We start from the raw sequence: 18,495 nt of genomic DNA on the forward strand, positions 1-18,495 counted from the left end.
TTGTGTATATATTAATCTACTTTATAAAAATGCTTCATAATTGTTCAAGGTGTTTTAGTTAGACTATAAAAAATCTATTTAATTAAATATAATATTGCTTGTAAATTAAAAAAGTGTGTACAAGTTATAATCAATCAGTTTACTATAAAATATAAAAAAGCTCAATACGGCTAATAATACATTAAAATACATCAACTATCATGAAATATCAGTTTCATACAATACAGATCTAAAAACGTTCTAAAAATTCGTTTATACACTGCAATGCGCTTTCCAGACTTGTAAATATTTAAGTTAACAAAAATCTTAGAATAATTTTTTTTAGACTAAAAAGTAATTACTATTTGAAATGAGGCATTTTTTTGGCAAATTGAAGTAATGCTTAGATTCATTTTTAGCTTTTCTAAGACATAATGTTAATGTACTCAACTGTAAAATAATAAGCATTAGCAAGTAATTCTTAGTCAGTTTAAGACTATAAAAATGTGTGTTAATTATTAAATTTTCATAACTTAATAGTTACCTTATCTTACAGAAATTCAAATGAAAGTAAATTATGTGTAGTTCTTGCAGCTAATATTGTTTAATTTTTAGCAAGCAATTGGTTCAATACCTTTTTAATATGTTCTTAAACATCAAGCTATAAAACAAGTCTATTTTAGCAAAATTCTAAATAAAAAAACTACGGTTCTGATACAGTTTAAGACTTTAGCTAAGATTTTTTTTTATCTTACTGCTGTAGTTTAATTTTACGGTTTTTTACTAAACTTTTTCTTCATTAAATGAACTTTAGTTTTATATAGTTCTTTACACTTTTAAGCGTTAAATAGTAAATGCGAAGTTTTCGACTACAAAAATTATTCAAGTACAAATTGCAATACAAAATAATTTAACATTTAAATTGTACTACTCATTTTTTACAGCGGCGTAGAAATTTTATGTATTTTGTATATCTTATACAACTAGACTTAAAACTAGAAGAAAAATGACTTTTTTTATAACTCTTTTCAAAAATTGAAAAAATTAAACAACAACAACAAAAAGCAACATTAACGTCTACACTATTCTACCACTACAGCTTTTTCTCTGTAATTCTTATGCAAAATTCTAACACACTTCTACACACATTGCTAATCTAGAGGCGGCCGATCAGTCAGTTGAAGCAATAATGATTTGAAGGAGGAGCGGCCGCAGCTTAAATAGAGCGATTAGTTTTGGTATTTTTAATCAGGAGGCCCATTCGCAACTCAAAGCTGTCAAGTTAGTTTTTCTTCCAACGCTTCGAGAGAATCATCAGTTTAATTTTTGCGTTTCCGAATCGCCGATGTCGTGGTCGCTTCGGATTAGGTCTTCGTCTATCTAAAAAAAAGTCGCAAATGAAAAGAATTGAAGATGAAATGTTCACTTTCGCAGTGGTAAGTCAGAGCCATTGATTTACTTTTTTTTTTCTTTTTTAACTTTTAAATCTGCAGCTAAAGCGATCTTGATGTTAAAAATACAAAAGCTTATCAAAAAAAAACACTTTTAAACTTTTTTTAAAAGTTTTTCACTCACAGGAGAGTTAATGATTCCGTTGACGTCGATGGGAATTTCAACGGGAATATTCACCGGGCGAAGAGCCACGCTCGGAAACCTTAAGACGTCTGTTTGAAAAGTTGTTAGTTTGTTATTATAGTTTAAAAAAAGCGTTATCAAGTACAGTTTTTAATTTCTTCAAGTAAGTTTTTTGAATCAAAAGTGCTATTCTGTCTAAAAAACTTAAAGCTGTTTTACACTGTTTTACTATTTTTTACGTCAAAAACTGCAGCAGTATTTTATCATATGTTACCTTTTTAGTACACTAAAACAAATATTTAGTTAAGAATACTTTTCTGATGACAAAAAAAAAATTCCGGCTGATAAGTAAATGGATTACCAGTTTTCTCACACTAGCAGAAGTTGTCAAGTTTTGAGTTTTGCAACGTTTTTAAAGAAAAACAAAACAAACTCAATAAGTTTTCTTTCAAATTAAGAAAAATTTTGTAAATAAGTTTAGAATGAGCATTAAGCACCATACTGCCCGCGCGACTATTAACAACTACTCCCGCGACAATCCACGACCGGCTTAGTTGAACTCGTTAGGCGGACTTAGTTTTGAGAAACTGCGTTACCAGAATGTATTGCAATTCATTACTGACTTAATCGTTTGTGGGTACAGTTAAAAATGACCCAACTAAATTGTCCGCAGTCTAATACATTGTCAGTGCGACATAAGTTTCAGTTAACTTCGAGTATAGCAAAAAAAAAAAGCACTGCATTAGAACTTAGAAAATTGAACTTATATGTTGATTACGAGAGTTGTTAAAAAGTCAAGAGTAAAACTACACAACTCTTTGAAATGTAATTAAAATAAAGAAAATATTGACAATTATTAACTTATTAGTTATAATTCTTGAAAAACTAAAATACATTTTGATAAGTAGTACCAAGTACTTGCTCATTCAAGGTTATTTAAGTAATTTAACCCTTAAAATTGTTTAAAATCAATTAAAAATCAATTCATAATAAAAAAAAAAATTGTGTGTATTAGAACACTAAATTGTCGTGAGAACTACTAAACACGATTCATAAAAAAAAACACATGTTGACTAAATTTAGCCTTGAAATTGAAATTCGACTCTGAACACAGTTCTTTGTACCATTAGTATTATGATTAGTAGTAATAGCAGAAAATTGTTTAATTTTTATTTAAAAAAAAGTAAAAGCTACAAATCATAAGAGTATTTATTGATTTATAATAAAAATGTACATGAAAATACCTTGATTTTGTACTATTTATAATTTAAAAATTATTATTTTTTCAATTAATATAAAAATTATTAAAAATTATTACTATCAGTAAATTTATTTATCTATATTTAATAAGAAGGCTTTAAGATTATTGAAACGTGAAACAGATTAACTCAGTGCATCTGTGTTAAATCAACAAATTTAGAAAAGAAAAGAAATTCCCCGGTTAAAAAAGAAGAAGAAATATTAAGAATTCTAAGATGAGTAAATTAAATTGCATGAATAATTTAACAGTATTATATTTCTCAACAAAAAAGAAAAACGATGATTTAGTTTAATTGCTAGCTTTAAAAAATTTGTTTGTATACAATTCATGAAACTTATTTTTTTAGTCCATCTAACATTGTATTTTATTGTTGCAACAACAACTAGTAATAAAATAATAAAAATTAAACAAACAACAAAGTTTTTTTGATATTTATCTTAAAATTTTATCTCTAGTTATGAAATATTTCAAAGATAAAAATTCTTGGTTACACCCACTTTATTTTCCTAAAATAAACTGTTCAAAAAACTTTAAAACAAATAAGGTTAAGTCTAGTAATGATTGCATAACTATTAAGTTTTAAAAGATTGATAAAAAATAACAAAAAATTATATTTCCTAAAAACTTTATACTTTTAAAAAACTTTAATGCTTGTTGTTACAAAAATTAAAACTTGAAAAAATATGTTTTTTTTACATAGTAATACATGGTCAAATTATTGTTATGCAAATTAATTTTGATTTTTAAAAATACTTAAATTTCTTTGTCTGGCTTAAATAATTAGTTGACATACTTTTAGATTTTAATATAACCAAGAAAACTATTTTTAGTCATTTCACACACTTATAAAACCTTATTTAAAGAACTGCTTTCTTAGCAGTAAACATATATTAATTATTTAGCGATCGTAGATAGTTATTTAAAAGAAGCTAGTAAATTTTTATCATTAAAATAAAATCTAGTATCAAAAAGACTTTTCATCAAGGATGCCAAGGTCGTAAAATTCAATAAAAAATTATTGAATTACTAAAAACTAAAATTCAAAGGAAATTCAAATACTGTGTATCATATATATTACCCTTGCTAGAACTCTTGTTTATTTAAATAGACCCTTTTTTAAGTAATCTTACAAAAAATAACTTAATGTTGTTGTTTATTTATTACAAAAGCAATTTTAGGCAAATTTTTAGTAATTTAATTTATATAATTAATCTTGAGTCTTGAAACCGGTCAAAACTGCGCTTTGTCTTTTTTACACGAATGACTTTTCAACAAAGGTTTCATTTTAAAATTGGTTGTTTACATGTTACAAAGTTTTATCACGTTTGGACGAGTTCGTTTTGCCTTGTTTCATTTAGCTAAGAAGCTTACGGTTTAAAGTTTAGTTAAAAGATTAGAAGATGTTGAGTAATGGCTATGCTTCATACTTTTAATCTTCATCTAGTTAAATTTTAAAAGTGTAGTATATACTTCCAGTTTAGTAATAAAAACTGTCTAATAATATTTTTTTTAACAATTTTAAATCTCATAAAAATTTTTATATTGTACCTTAATCTACTGATATCTAGATATTTTTCAACAAATCAATGCGCACATACTAATAAAACGACTTATTGTTTTAACACAGCTTGTATATAAACTTAGAAATAAATGTACAATGTTTTAAAGAAACTAGTAAAAAAATGCTAGCTATGTGTAAAAGCTATTCAAAATTGTTAAATCTAGTTGAGTTAGTCCTGTAAGTATGGATATTTGAAGTGAAAATATCTAAATATACTATAAACTTTTGTAAATAATTAGTTTTAAAGTAATTTTTCAAAGTGTGTAAGTTGATAAGTTATACATTCGAGTTAAACTTTGTTTAGCTTTAAGGATAATTTTAATAACAGTTCTAACTTGTACTAATAATTACTATATGAACATCATGTTCATAATAAAAAATAACTTTTGTATTTGTATTCTACAATCCTAAAAGATAAGTTGTATATTGCATTACTCTCTCATCAAAAAATAAAACTACGGTTTTACGTATAGTCTGAAAAACTTAAAAAGCTTTTCTCTCAACAATTAGTACACAGTCAAGTAAGATTAGGAGTTCTTACCATTATCATTACAAAAACTAAAGCAATCTACATTGCGCAAACTAGTATTTAAACCTGAAGAACTTTGACCATTTTCGGACTTCCAAAATTTCGAAGTGAATTTTTGGTATTCTTTTTTGAACTTGCGGTGGTTGTAGACGTACACAAGAGCAGTCAGCGTGGAAGACGACTTTGCCATCAACGCCGCTATACTCTCCAAAAACGCTGGTGTCGGGGAAACCTTTAGTTTTTCAAATGTTTTAATCTTGCTCTTTGACAAAACGTTGTTTGACGTGAGGTCTAAGGCTATATAGCTGTTTGTGCCATTTTAGTGTAACTTAGGTATACTTGTATTTTAACGACAAAAAAATAAGAATGTTTAGCAACAATCATTATAATTTTTTAAAGTAATTATTAAAAAAAGTATTGTTTGCTTATATAAACATTTTTTTACAAAAAACGTTACAGTAATAGTTTTCAACTTATATTTTACTAACAGTTTCATTTGAAAACATTCCAACTAGCGCAATGCACACGTAAGGCGCCCAACTGCCTAAAAAGCACGTGATTGCTTTTCCCGCGGTTTTCGCCAGCTGAAACTCTCGCAGCCGGAGCATGGCTTGGTTTTTGGTGCTGCCTGAGAGCCGCTGCTTGGTGAGCGTCTTGCGTGAAAGGCGGGCGATCCTTATCATTCCGACGTAGCAGTAAGTGATGATTGTCACTGGAACTAAAAAAGCGACATAAAGACATTTTTATTAATTTAAAACTTATTCAACTTTATTCAGTGTAACTAAGTTATAAAACTTAGCTTATCATTAAACTAATCAAGTTTGGATTACAAAGCTTTAAATCTACATACAAGTTATTAAAAGGGTTATTTTTATGAAACTAAACTCTAAGTATATATACTTAATTCCTAAATAATGAAAGTAGTTCTACTGAAACTTAATTAAAACACTTAAAAAGAAACCTTTTAAAATTGAAAACAACAATCCATTACTGTTAAGAAAATAAATGCTCTGTTGATCCAAACAGAATATACAATGAAGTTAAAACACTGATATAGTGAGAAACGAGATAATAAAAGGGAAACTACAAGTTTCTAAAAATTTAAACTTTAGTTTAATCAAAAGGTTCATTTACTAAACATAACTACTTTAACATAATTACTAAATATCTTCATAAAAGTAAAAGTAAAAGACTAGAGTTTTAGTTTCTTTAAATAAGATTATTGATTGTTTTGTTTCATATTCAAACCAAAAAATTACGTTCTGATTAGGTGTTAAGACTACCTAAAAATTTTATACTTATTATTTTTGTATAAAGTTTTCTACTAAAAACAAATAACAAAACATTTTCAAATAAATATATTAAATTAAAAAAGAATTAAAAAAATACATGCTAAATTGAAAAAAGCAATAGAATTTGATTATATTTTTAAAACAAAAATTTTAAGACACTAGGGTCAAACAACACTATTTGATAGTTATGTAAGACTCTAAAAATAAAGTTGATTGAAATTAGTAGAAAATTTAGTTTTTATTTCGGTCTGTTATGTCACGCAGTGTCTTAATTTAAACAAATAGAAGTGTTCGGCTACCTTTACAAAGCTGAAATGTGGTTTTCACTGTACAATAAGTTGTAGGCTGCATCGCACCATAACCATCAACAGTTTAAAAAATCTACCACCCGACTTCTTACGGTCGTAGTTTTTCTTGAAAGTTGTTTATGATTATCGTGCGATGTGGTGCCGTGCTATTTTAAATTTTAATTTTGAAAGTTTCCTTAAAATCATTATTTATATAGTATATACCTAACGCTACTATGACCTATTAAGATTAGATGAAAACTAAATTATTTCATTTGTAATTATAAAGCATGTAGGTAAACTTTTTGATAGAAATCGAAATAAATTAGAATACCATTTTGTTAACCTTTCGTTTCAAAATAAGATAATACAGAAGTGTGTGAAACTAATAAGTATTTATAAAAATTATTAACCATTCATTAATAAAATAAAAATCTTATTACTACATTTGATTGAAAAATTTAATGATATTATGTAAAATTATTGTAAATCAAACTTGTATTCAGATAATACTTTAATGAATAAGTTTTTCAAAAAGCGTATAAAAGTTCAAATTCCTTTAAATTATTAAATATGTACATAAACTTTTAAAACTAAGTTGGGTATCATAAACATTCAAATACTTTAGTTTTAAGTGTTTTTACTAAAGTTTCACAAAAACATTGTAAACATTCAAAACACTTCAAGGCTGTTTTACAGTGGTGCAGTTATTCAAACAAAACTTGATTAGAAGTTGACTAACTGAAAAATCCAAACGAAATCAGCGTGAACACGTACGCTTTGTCGCTGACTTTCTTCGACATGAAGTCGAAAGTGCAACTCACATTTATCCCGTTCACTGCGAACTTTCCGTACCCAAAAAACGGAAGACACGCCAAAATCACCCTGTTTGTTGAAGCTATTGTTTTGAAATTGGCAAAGTTTTTTAGTTGATTTTAAAAATCAATTGATTGCTTTGAAAAATCTACAAAGTTTTGTTCCACAACATGTAAGGTCAAAACGTTTTCAGGTTTACAATCTGTCCCAATAAACTTTCAATAAAGTTGTTTTAAGAAATATTTACTTAATTTAACTTAGCTTAATAGTTTTATTCTTTGTTAATGTTAAATTAGAAAGGAGTTGCAACTTTGTACCGATAATTAAGCTACTTATAGTGTTTTATTTTTAAACTATTAAGTTTAATTAAGCTGCTTCTAAAAAGTTTTCAACTAGTTTAGTATGTAAGTGGTATTGTTGTTACATTTTGAAATAAGCAGCTTCTTATATTTTTAAATTTATTTTGCAAAAACTAAAGTTAAATCTAATGGTTCTAAAAACTACAAGTTTAATGTTTTTAAGAAATCTTTTATGAAATAATGTTTTACTGTACTAGAGATTTTCAGTTGAATTTAAATTTTGGAAGCTTACAAAAACTTATTTGAAGACATTAAGACTAAAATTTAATTAAAAGAAACAAAAAAACTAGTTAATACTAGTAAAAAGCTTAAAGTTACTTAGGGAAGCTTAAACTTTTTTTTTTATAAATCATACATTTGAATACATTTTTTATCAGAAAAAGTTTAAGGTTGCTCAAAAAATAAATATAAGTTAATCAAATAGTTAACTAAGACTAAAACTATTTAATAACAAAACTATTGTATATATATTTAGGCTACTGTATTAAAACCTTAGCTATAAGTTTTTAGTATAAAAAGGTGCTACTTTAAGTTTACAAATTATATATAAAAAGGTAGTGAAAAACTTAAAAAACTAACATAAGCTTAAGTATACTTTTAACAAAAGTAAAAACGAAATTTATCAATAAAATAAAGTTGATAAAACACTAACACACATTTTTTAGCCTCTGAATTAGATTGTGAAATCTAATTTTGTATTTTGAAATGTTTTACTAAAACAACAATAAATTTACAAACTGTACTTAATAAATATTTAAATATACTTTGATTAAAAAACGGTAGCATGCTTCTAAAAATATATCAGCTAGTTTAACAAAAGTTATAAATAAACTTAAAGCTATAATGTTTTTATAAAAACTGTTATAGAAATTGTATTTATTATTTTAAATTATTTTTTATGAGAAGTATGTAGATTACTAATCTACAGTAGAAAAATACTTGAAAACTCGAAGTGAAAAAAAAACACTTCAACAAAGCTTCGACAAATATTAAACATAAAGCTTTAAAATCGGAAACTGGCATTAAAAAAAAAACACTTACGCAAGCGTCCATATTACTCCCAGCTTGAAAACGACTTCTTTTATGTCCGGATACACGATGAAAGCCTGCTTTGTTGCCTGGTAGCGCTGGACTGCTATCTCGCACATTACGAATATTTGCGAGTAGCAGAAAATTGCTGTGGCGCATGATGTGAAGTTGCAGCCTTTGAATTATTTTTATTTTGTTTCGGAACAGTTTAAAAACGTAAACTCAGCTTTTTGATACAAGGTTCAAATTTAAATTAAATTGTAAAAATAATTTAAATGCTAGATGTATTGATCATAACAAAAGAAATGTTAGCAATGTTTATATAGGGTAGAAAGTTTTGTACGTAAAACATTAGGGTTGTAAGATATGTGACATATTTTTACTTTTACACCGTCTAAAAACTCTTAAACATTTTTTTGTTAATTATTTAGTTGTAAAAGTTTTTACGACGAGTAGTTAATTTAATTGATAAAAGTTTTTGAAGTAATTTGTAATGTTTCAACTAATTTAATTTATTAATGCTTAGTTGAAAAACTGTAAAAAAAAACTTTATCTAAAAACTGCATCTAAATCAGTAGTTATAAAAATAAAAGCGTAAAACCTTAAACTCTTAGCATTTAGTGATACTTTACTATACAACTCAAGTTTTTAAACTTTATCAACAAAACAATATTTCACTCGTTTAAAATTAATCAAACGAGATCATTAGTTGAATATAAAAACTTGCTCAAATAGAATCTTTTGGTTTATTTCAAACAAGTAAAAGATTGTTTTGTTAAAAAAGTTAAAAAATTAAAGTTGATTATTCTCCTTATTATTAAGTTGAGAACTTTTACTGTGATCTATAAAGTAAAAAGTATACAATATTTTACTAAACCATTAAAATTTGAAAAAATTAAAATAATATTTTATTTCCCTTTTTTTAGGAGAAGTTATGGTTATAATAAACATTCAAGAGATTTTTTCTTAATCAACTAAAAACTAATATAACGCAATTAAACTATTCAAAAAGTTGATTTGATGTAAAGTCATGGTTAGCAAACTATGCTCTGCACATCACTAAATTATTTAGTTTTATCCAATTATTTTTGTGTATTTTTAACTTTGAAATTTATATGATATTTAAACATTAATAAAGTTTTATTAAAGATATAAATAAAAAGTTGCTACATATAGTTTAATAAGCTTCTAACTAAAGTTAAAAACTTTTTAAATATCAGTAGTTTAAAAATGCATACACAAATGCTAATATTTTTCAACATTAAATAATATACACTAAAACTAAAAATAACTATGCTAAAATTAATCAAAACATTAATTTTTCATAAAAACATTATATCGCATGGTTAATTTCTCTGACTCTATTCGTTTTAAACTTGGTAGGTTTCTTGCTTATATTTTAGCTTAAAATGTAGGTAAAACTTCTTTGCTTTAGATTCATAAATATTAGATTAACTAAAGTTAATATTTAGTTTTACATGAACTGTAAATTAATTTAAACCAAGTTCTATAAATATTCAAATACTTCAATTAATTTAAATCGGTTAGAAAATTTAAAACTATGAGTTTGCATTTAATGCTGATACGTGCAATTTTAAAATCATAAATTTGAAGTAATAAAGCTATAATTACACTGACATAGAAAATAAAAGTTAAAAACGTAACAAGTAAGACAGAGTAAAATTAGAAACGTATTGAGCTAGAAAAGATCAGCTCACATCGTCATAAATTATGAAAAAGATCAAAATAGAAGCGTTTCAAGATGCAAACAGTTATAATGATCAAATATGTTAAACAACGCGAATGATACATGCTTTGAAATTGCAACTCGTGTTGCAAACTGACAGCTCAAAAGAGTACCATTTCGTCATCATGAAAAAAAAAACTAACAATATGAAAAGGAACGAACTATGATTATTTTTAATTGATTTGATTCGTTTTTGCGACTATATTTTTTGATGGTCTCGTTTGTAATAAAATTTTTAAACAAAAAACAAAAAATAACTAGGGCTGTGAGAAACTTGCACAATTTGTATTAATGATACTTAAACAAAGTTTTTACAGTTAAGATAACATTAATTTTTATTATTAGAAATTAAATACAATAACAAAAGTAGTAGTGAGATTACTGAAAGCTCTTTCTCCGTTTCACTATGTATATTGATAATATACTAAAAAATTCACTTTTTATTTCAACTGTTAAGGAAATGCAGTTATTAGTAAATGCAGTAAATTATTTTTGTGCTTACTTTTCGTTCATTTGTAGTATAACTCGAAATATATTTCTCCTTTTTAATCTCTAAACATAGTTTAATAAACATTATAAAAAGACGTTAAGACACAGTATTGAAAACGTTTAAAACAAGTTTCACTTAGACTACGACTTATTTTTATTTTTATTAATACTTTATAGTTAGATTTTAAATTTATAAACTAAAACATTAACTTCAAGGTAAATTGTGATTCTGCTTAACTGCTTAAATAGTTTTTAAATCTTAAATAACTTTAAGGTTTTCTTTACTAGCCATTACGAGTTTGTAAACATTATCTTTCAAAAAAAAGTATAAAACTGTTTGATAATTTTATAGCAAAAAAGCTTTAGCTAATTCCAAAGTGTTCCCTTATTTGTCTATTTACTAATTATTGCGAATCAACAACGTCCAAAATGAGAAAATATTACTTTTAAAATAGAATCTGTATGCAAGTTAAGTATTAGTTTTGTAAAGTTTGTAAATTTTTCACTGCCTAAAAAACCTTGACTAGCTTAGAAAAGATTATATTGTTTTACAAATAAGCAACTCTATAATTTTAATGTTACTAATGATTTTTTTTTAAATCATAAAAAAAACTTAAAGCGAACTATGCTTAAAGTCACGCAGTACAGGGTACCGCAGTATGTCCAGGCTGTACTTCCGTTTTAATAATTATTGTTTATTGAACAAAAGAAGCGCACAAATTTTTGGTCTAAGGACCTAGTGTACGAAAAAACCTTTCGATTATCGAGTCCTACACCATTTAGACACAGTTTAACGTCTTGCCAAGGATTAGTATGAAACATGAGTAGTTCTGCCTTAAAAGAAATTTATTTTATTTTTATACTAGTTAAAACACACAGTTTAAAATTGCTTAACTCCAGTTTAATAAGATACAACTAATGTGTTTTGGAACTTATAAAAAATGCTTACTATAGAGTAGATCACTCGACGATAAAACTTTAAAATACAAAACTTGAACAATTTTTTATAAGTAAATTATTAAGTAGTTAAGTTGAATTTCTTCAATTGTTCAAATTGATTTTTTTTTTATTAAATCCGTTATTTGAAATTTTTCTGAAAACTAATATGCAAATGTATGATTTATGTTATACCGTATTTTATTTTAAACAAACAGGTATAAACTTGATTAAAAATTGAACAATTTTTTAGCACGTATACTCTAAATCAGCTTCTATTGTTACTTAAAATAATAGTTTAAAAAAATTATTTTGTTTCGCAAATAATGATTAGTTTAAAATTATATTGAAAAAATGTACAGAAATACTACTTGCTAAAGTTGATTAAACATAATTTTATATTGAATTTTTTCGTACTAATTTTAAGTTTGTATTCTATACGTTTTTACAAATTAACTACTAAAGTTTTTGTAAAATAAGCTATTATACTAGTTTTAATTGGAAAAATTCCGTGGTCGTAATTACAGATACTTAATGTTCCATTATTTTATTTATAGAAATTGGTTTATTAATCTTTTTTTTTTAATATGAACTACACGGTTCACAGTTCTACAGTTTAGTTTTTTATTTGTTTTGAAGTTTTTCAAGCCTTTTGCAGATATTTCAAGTCCCTTATGTTGTTAGTTATTTAGATAGAATAAAACTAATGTTCATATTTTGAATGTTTATAAAACTTGTACAAAAATATACTTTTCTTTATGCGAGTAACATATTTTTAAATTGTTTAAAACAAGTTAACACACTTCCACGGAGTTCTGCAAAAAGTGAGCCGTGCAAGTAAAGAAAAGAAAGCAAAGCAGATGAGCATGTGAATTTACTGAAATTTAAGCCATAATTATTACAGATTGATTAGTAGTAGATACAATATTGTTATATAATCCGACTGTTTTGCATTGTGAAATGAAGTAAATCAATAAGCATTGTTTAATAAACTCAAACTAAATTACTAGGAAAAGCTACATAACTTGTTTAATACGGAGAAACATATGCTAGTTGATTAAAGAAAAGTAGTGTGCAAATCGTTGTTATTGTTATACAGTCCGGCGAGCTTGCTTTGTTAGGATCTTCATTAACAAACTATTGGCTAGCAAATTTTGAACATGAAATCTGAACATTTTTTTAAGAAGCATCTTTAAATGTAAACCTTACACAACTTTTAGATGAACATTCTAGTGTGCAATGGTTGCTGTGTAAATTAGACCATATTGAAAGCAGTTGCTAATAAAAAGTGTGATTTAGTTACGATATTTACATACATACAATACGTTGTTTAACTACGTGTATAAATATTTTTGCACAGAGTTAGTAGTAAGTAAAATATTTACTTAATTTATTATATGTTTATAATTTTAGAACTTTGTTTTTTGTATGAAAAAAATTAACACAAGCAAAATATTTATTACTTTGACCCAGTGTTTTCAAAAAAGTGCAGTGCGTCACTTCTGAACATGCACAGAAAAACACCACACGTTATAGAAAAATTCTGTTAAAAGTTTTTGTTTGAAACATTTTTGTTTTATGGTCTGAGTTAAGAAAGCAACTGTGATCTATTTTAACATGACTTGGAATACTAAAGCAAGCTATTAGTTTTTGTTAATTTAGAAACAGTTAAATAACGTATTGGAAACAGAATTAGTTTCTAATTGTTGCTTTAACTTTTTTTTAAATGTAAACTTAGGACAATTTGCAAAACTTTTTCTAAAATACACATTACGTACTTGTTTTGATTTATAATTAGTAAACTAGTGATCTAAAAGTAGTTTAAGTTAACCAAAAAGTAAAAGCAATTGTTCAAAACTTAATAAATTATAATAGTAATTCTTAATATAAATCTAAACGTAACAATCCTAACAATAAGTCCTGGACAAAGCGTTAAAAGGTATCCGTGGTGTGCGACTCGATAACCGAAAGGTTCTTTGTGCACCAGGCCTTAGGACCAAATATTTTGAGCGTATTTTTTTTTGTCGTTCAATAAACTATAATCTTGTTTGATTATAACGATAATAAACATTTGCAAAGTGTTTGATGCATTGATTACTAACGTCATTTCTCTAGACTAACCAACAACACAGTTCTAGTGAGTTTTTAATGGTGCAGCTCTGAAAACTCATCACTATTTACTAAGTACCCTTCAACGTTTTTGGAACTGCACAAAGAAAAAGTCCGTAGATGTGTTTTGTTAGTTTACGACGTCAGTTTTCAATAAATCAAGTACAGTGCTTATTCACTTATATGGACTTCACTTATCAGGACGCTCACTTATCCGGACAGATTCGGTCAGAAGAAAATTCAAAAAGTTTTCAATAGTAAACACAAAAATTCATTCAAAAAGTTTCACAACTTTTTAAATTCCATGAGTTTTCTGCTGAAAAACGTAGAAAAATTATAACAAAAGTCTATTACTTCTTATTTTAGTAAAACTTACAATAAAAGCTAGTTTGTTTGGAGTGATATGTTACCGTTAAATTGACTTTAAACTTAGTCAAAGTTTCCCGTTAATTTTCTGTCTGTTTTTTTTTTTAATAAAAAAAAAACCTTTTAATAAATTTAAATAGATAGTTTTACATTATTTATTGTTTTTTAAGATAAATATAATTTATATTTTCTTTTAAACATAAATTGATATTTTTATTAAATTAATAGTTAGGGCAGGTTGAATTGTAAATGATGAATTTTACTTGCTTGACCCTCAAAAAACGTATATAGTTGTAAAGGGTTAGTAAATCGGATGGTTTTGTACCATAAAAAAATAAATTAATTAACCTAAAGTTTATCTTTTATTATTTGTAATTTTATTATATATTACTTGCAATTACTATGTATTTGTTATTACCACAACACTTTTATTATGCACTGCATTATATGCAGCAGTTATATTATTATATGAAAAATATTTTTTTTAGTTATCCGGATTTTTAGTTATCCGGACATGTTTACAGAAAAATCTTGCCCAACGTGTCCGGATAAGTGAATAAGCACTGTACTTTTCAAAATAGTATAAAAATTAAAAGCAAGGTCATTAAAGCTAAGAAATAATCAAAGCTTGTTTCACAAAAGCTTTAGCTTTTCATAGTTTTCAAACTAACCATAAGTTTAAAAAAATATTTGGTTATTGTCATACACCCTACTACAAATTAAAACTACAACATAATAATGTTAATATATACAACTAATTAAGCAAAAAATAACATTTTTAGCAGAGGTAAAACGTTCTTAAATCTATCGTAATCACGAAGCGTCCTTTACTATCGAATTCAAAACTATAAGCAGAGCTTCAATTTAAAACAAACAGAACCCAAACTCTGTTTCAAAGTTGCTTTCAAACACAAATCAAACGACATCAAACCAACCCCAATCCCCGCTCCTCCAGCCGCGGTGGAAGCAAGCGTCGATTATGAATGGGAAGCTGGAGGACACGCCGATGTTGGAGACGGTCAGCGACGCCAGGTTGATGTTCACCAGCCGCTGCTTCATCGACTTGAACGCTCTGGTTGAAACAAAAAAAAAGTTTAATCGTGCCAGCTGCTAACTTGTTGTTTTGTGGGGAAATCACATGTTTGTGTTGTTTTGGTTTGTAACAAAGACTTGCCAATGTAGCTTAAGCTTCTGATTTAACAATGGAATAAACTTTGTGAGTTATTTTTATATATTCTTTGCTTTAATGAACGGTAATTAGTTCATGTTTTTATGTTTATATATAGTATGCATATTTAAAAAATATAATCAATATTTCAGTTAAATTTTATTTGAGTTTTACCTCTAAGTGACAAAACTAGTGGTTTTGTCACAGAAGTTCTTAATAAATGTAGAAACTGCTGGTAAAACATCTGAGAAGTTAAATAAACACTTATTCAAAAAAAAAATAGTATATAAGTTTTATGTACTAGATTCCATATCAATTCGAAATTGTATACGTAGACTTATTTCTATATATTAGTTATGTAGAAAGTTGAAGTGTTGACAGTATACTTATAAAAAATTTAGACCATTACAGAGATGGGTAATATCTCTTGTTGTCTGGCTTGAGTAGCAGTAACTCCTAGTAAATTTTAGTAACTCCTAGAAAACAAGTTTTCGCGTAAAGTTTTATAAACACTTACTGAAATAATATTTATTTTTCAAGCCACAAAAAGCTGAAAAAGGGATAACCGAGAAACTAGCACCACAAACTACTAACGAGTAAACTAATATCGTAACTGTAAACTTTATCTTTATACAGTTGTCGGTGTTTTTTTGAAAATAATTTTTGTGCAGTTAAAAACTGACAAGTTGTGGAATATATATATTTTATTAACAAACCATATCTAACCTGCGGGCCGTAGGTTGCTAATAAAATTTGCCTTAGGTTATACTATTGTAGTTTAAAATACTCAAAGTTAAAACTAAATGATTTTTTTTAATATATAGAGTTTTTAACAAGAAGGGCCTGACCATTTAACGTGGGTTGGACAATGTCCGGCCCAACTACAAAACTTCTGGTCCATGCAAACATTTTAGCTTAAGATAGTTTGTGCAAATCAACTAGAATCGAGATTAAAAAAACAGATATATTCTTAGTTTATTTTTAGTAGAAAGTAAAACAATGTATATGATTATTTAAATACAACTTTGCTCATTAGAATTTTTTAATAATTTTTAAGATAAATAACTTAAAATTACGCAGCTTGCAAAGCCTTTTGAAACAATTCCGGCCTGCTAAATACATTTTCTGGCAATTCTGACCCGCCGAATGGAAATACTAACCACCCCTAATCTAAGGAATGGTTCATTTCAATGATTTAAGTTTTGTTATCATTGTACTATATATAAAGTTTTGATTTTATAACAAACAAAGGATCAATTGAAAATTAAGTCTTACTTATTAGGTAATAAATAATACTAAGTGGGATTTTTTTAAGGATTTTATATCTACAATATTGTATTATTTGTTTTGTACGTTTAATTTTACAATTCGATAAGCTCAAAGACAATAGTTTTACTAAAACTGCTGCTAAAGAACTTTTAATATATTTTATTAAAACACTTTGTTTAATTTTAATATTACTAGATTGTTTCTAAGCTAATCAAATTACCATACAAAAACACAAAACATTAAAAAAGTTTTGAATTAAAACTTTATTAGGTTAAACGTAAACCTTTCAAACTGTAAGAATTACAGCCAAGGTGGTACGTCAGTTCTAAATATAAAAAAAAGCATTCTTTTGAAAAATATTTCAAACTTATATAAATATATAGAAATCTGACGATAAAACCTATAACTAAAAGTTGATAATTTTTCCCACTAAAAAAAACAAAAAAACAAATAAACAACGAGATATCTTACTTAGGAAATATAAACAGAATCAGACTGTTGATTGCAATGGAGCAGATAGAAACCACCAGAATAAGAACCCCTAATATGTTGTACCAAACTGCAGAACTGTTTTGATTTTCTTGATCATTTTCTAGTGTTACTTCGAACGGAATTGCCGTAGTTATGTTTTGCATTTTAACAGGTAGTTTAAAGTATCTTTAAAAGTAAGAAAAATTTAAAGTTTATGAAAAATAAAACTTATTAAGTGTTTCTTGCAACAAGAAAACTGTTTTGTTTAATACTATCTAACTGAAACAAGAACTTGACGCTTGTTGTTTTGCAGTCAATTAAATTATACAAAAAGTTAAATATTTAAATATCTTTTACAAAAAACCAAATAAAGTAAACACTTATTGTTCTTTTTATTTCTATAACGAGCAAATTTTTGTAAAAAGAACTTTCTTTTAGCAATTTATAAATTTCTTAAGTTTATAAATATTTTTTTTTCAGTTTTTCGAGTATTTAAATATTTTTTATTATTTATTAAGATTCTTGTTGAAAAAAAGGTTTATAAAAATATTTTGTGCAAAAAAAGTAAAAAGCTTATTCATATTTTCTAAATCATGTTTTCAAAATTAAAAAAACATTTCAACAAAAACTTTCTAAATTTTTCTAATAAAGTCTTAAGCTACTGGCATTACTTTAAAAAAAGAAGTTCACAGTTTTTGATATTAACATATTTATAGAAAGTTTTTAAAATCTAAATATAAGATCAACGAATAATCGATTATAACACAATTCAAATGTATAGCTTTTTATAAAGCTAAAACAGCTGCTTATAGTTCTATCTATCAGCTTAACATCTAAGAACAAAATAAAACTGAATGCAATGACACTTTAACAAAAAAAGTTACAATTTAACGAGAGCTTTATATAATTTTATAGTTGTATTTTTCTTCACAAGGTAAACTTTAGAAAGACGAGTTAATTCCAAAGAAGTTTATCGAATAAAAATATTTAAATTAAGCAATAAATTTTCTAGTCCTATCCGTATTGGTAATCAGGCTTGTCAAAATGGAATTTTATTAGTTGGATCGCTTACGTAAATTTCTTGCGTAACAGCTTTATTCAAAATACAGTTTTTATTTTTAATTCAGCGTAAAAGAATGAATTTAATGGATAGCGTTTTAGGTTAGAGAATAAAAGAATCTTGATCTAATTTTCTTTTTTAATATTTTGTTTTATAAACAAGTTAAAAATAAGGTTTGATCAAGTACTAACT

General features: G+C 26.1%; 1 protein-coding gene across 1 annotated transcript; it reads right to left on the minus strand.

Moving 5' to 3' along the window:
* Positions 1-1,293: 1,293 nt before the first annotated feature.
* LOC145843014 (rhodopsin, GQ-coupled-like) lies at positions 1,294-17,407 on the minus strand. The gene is made up of 8 exons (XM_082950484.1): positions 17,259-17,407; positions 15,271-15,407; positions 8,701-8,863; positions 7,227-7,369; positions 5,394-5,623; positions 4,972-5,137; positions 1,555-1,643; positions 1,294-1,359 (listed from the first exon to the last, which is right to left on the minus strand). Exons 1-8 carry the CDS (start codon positions 17,405-17,407, stop codon positions 1,294-1,296), a joined length of 1,143 nt encoding a protein of 380 aa, XP_082806610.1.
* Positions 17,408-18,495: the final 1,088 nt, after the last annotated feature.

The sequence above is a fragment of the Thalia democratica genome, chromosome 8 (genome assembly GCF_965202585.1).
Source record: "Thalia democratica chromosome 8, ktThaDemo2.hap1.1, whole genome shotgun sequence".
NCBI classification, from domain to species: Eukaryota; Metazoa; Chordata; class Thaliacea; order Salpida; family Salpidae; genus Thalia; species Thalia democratica.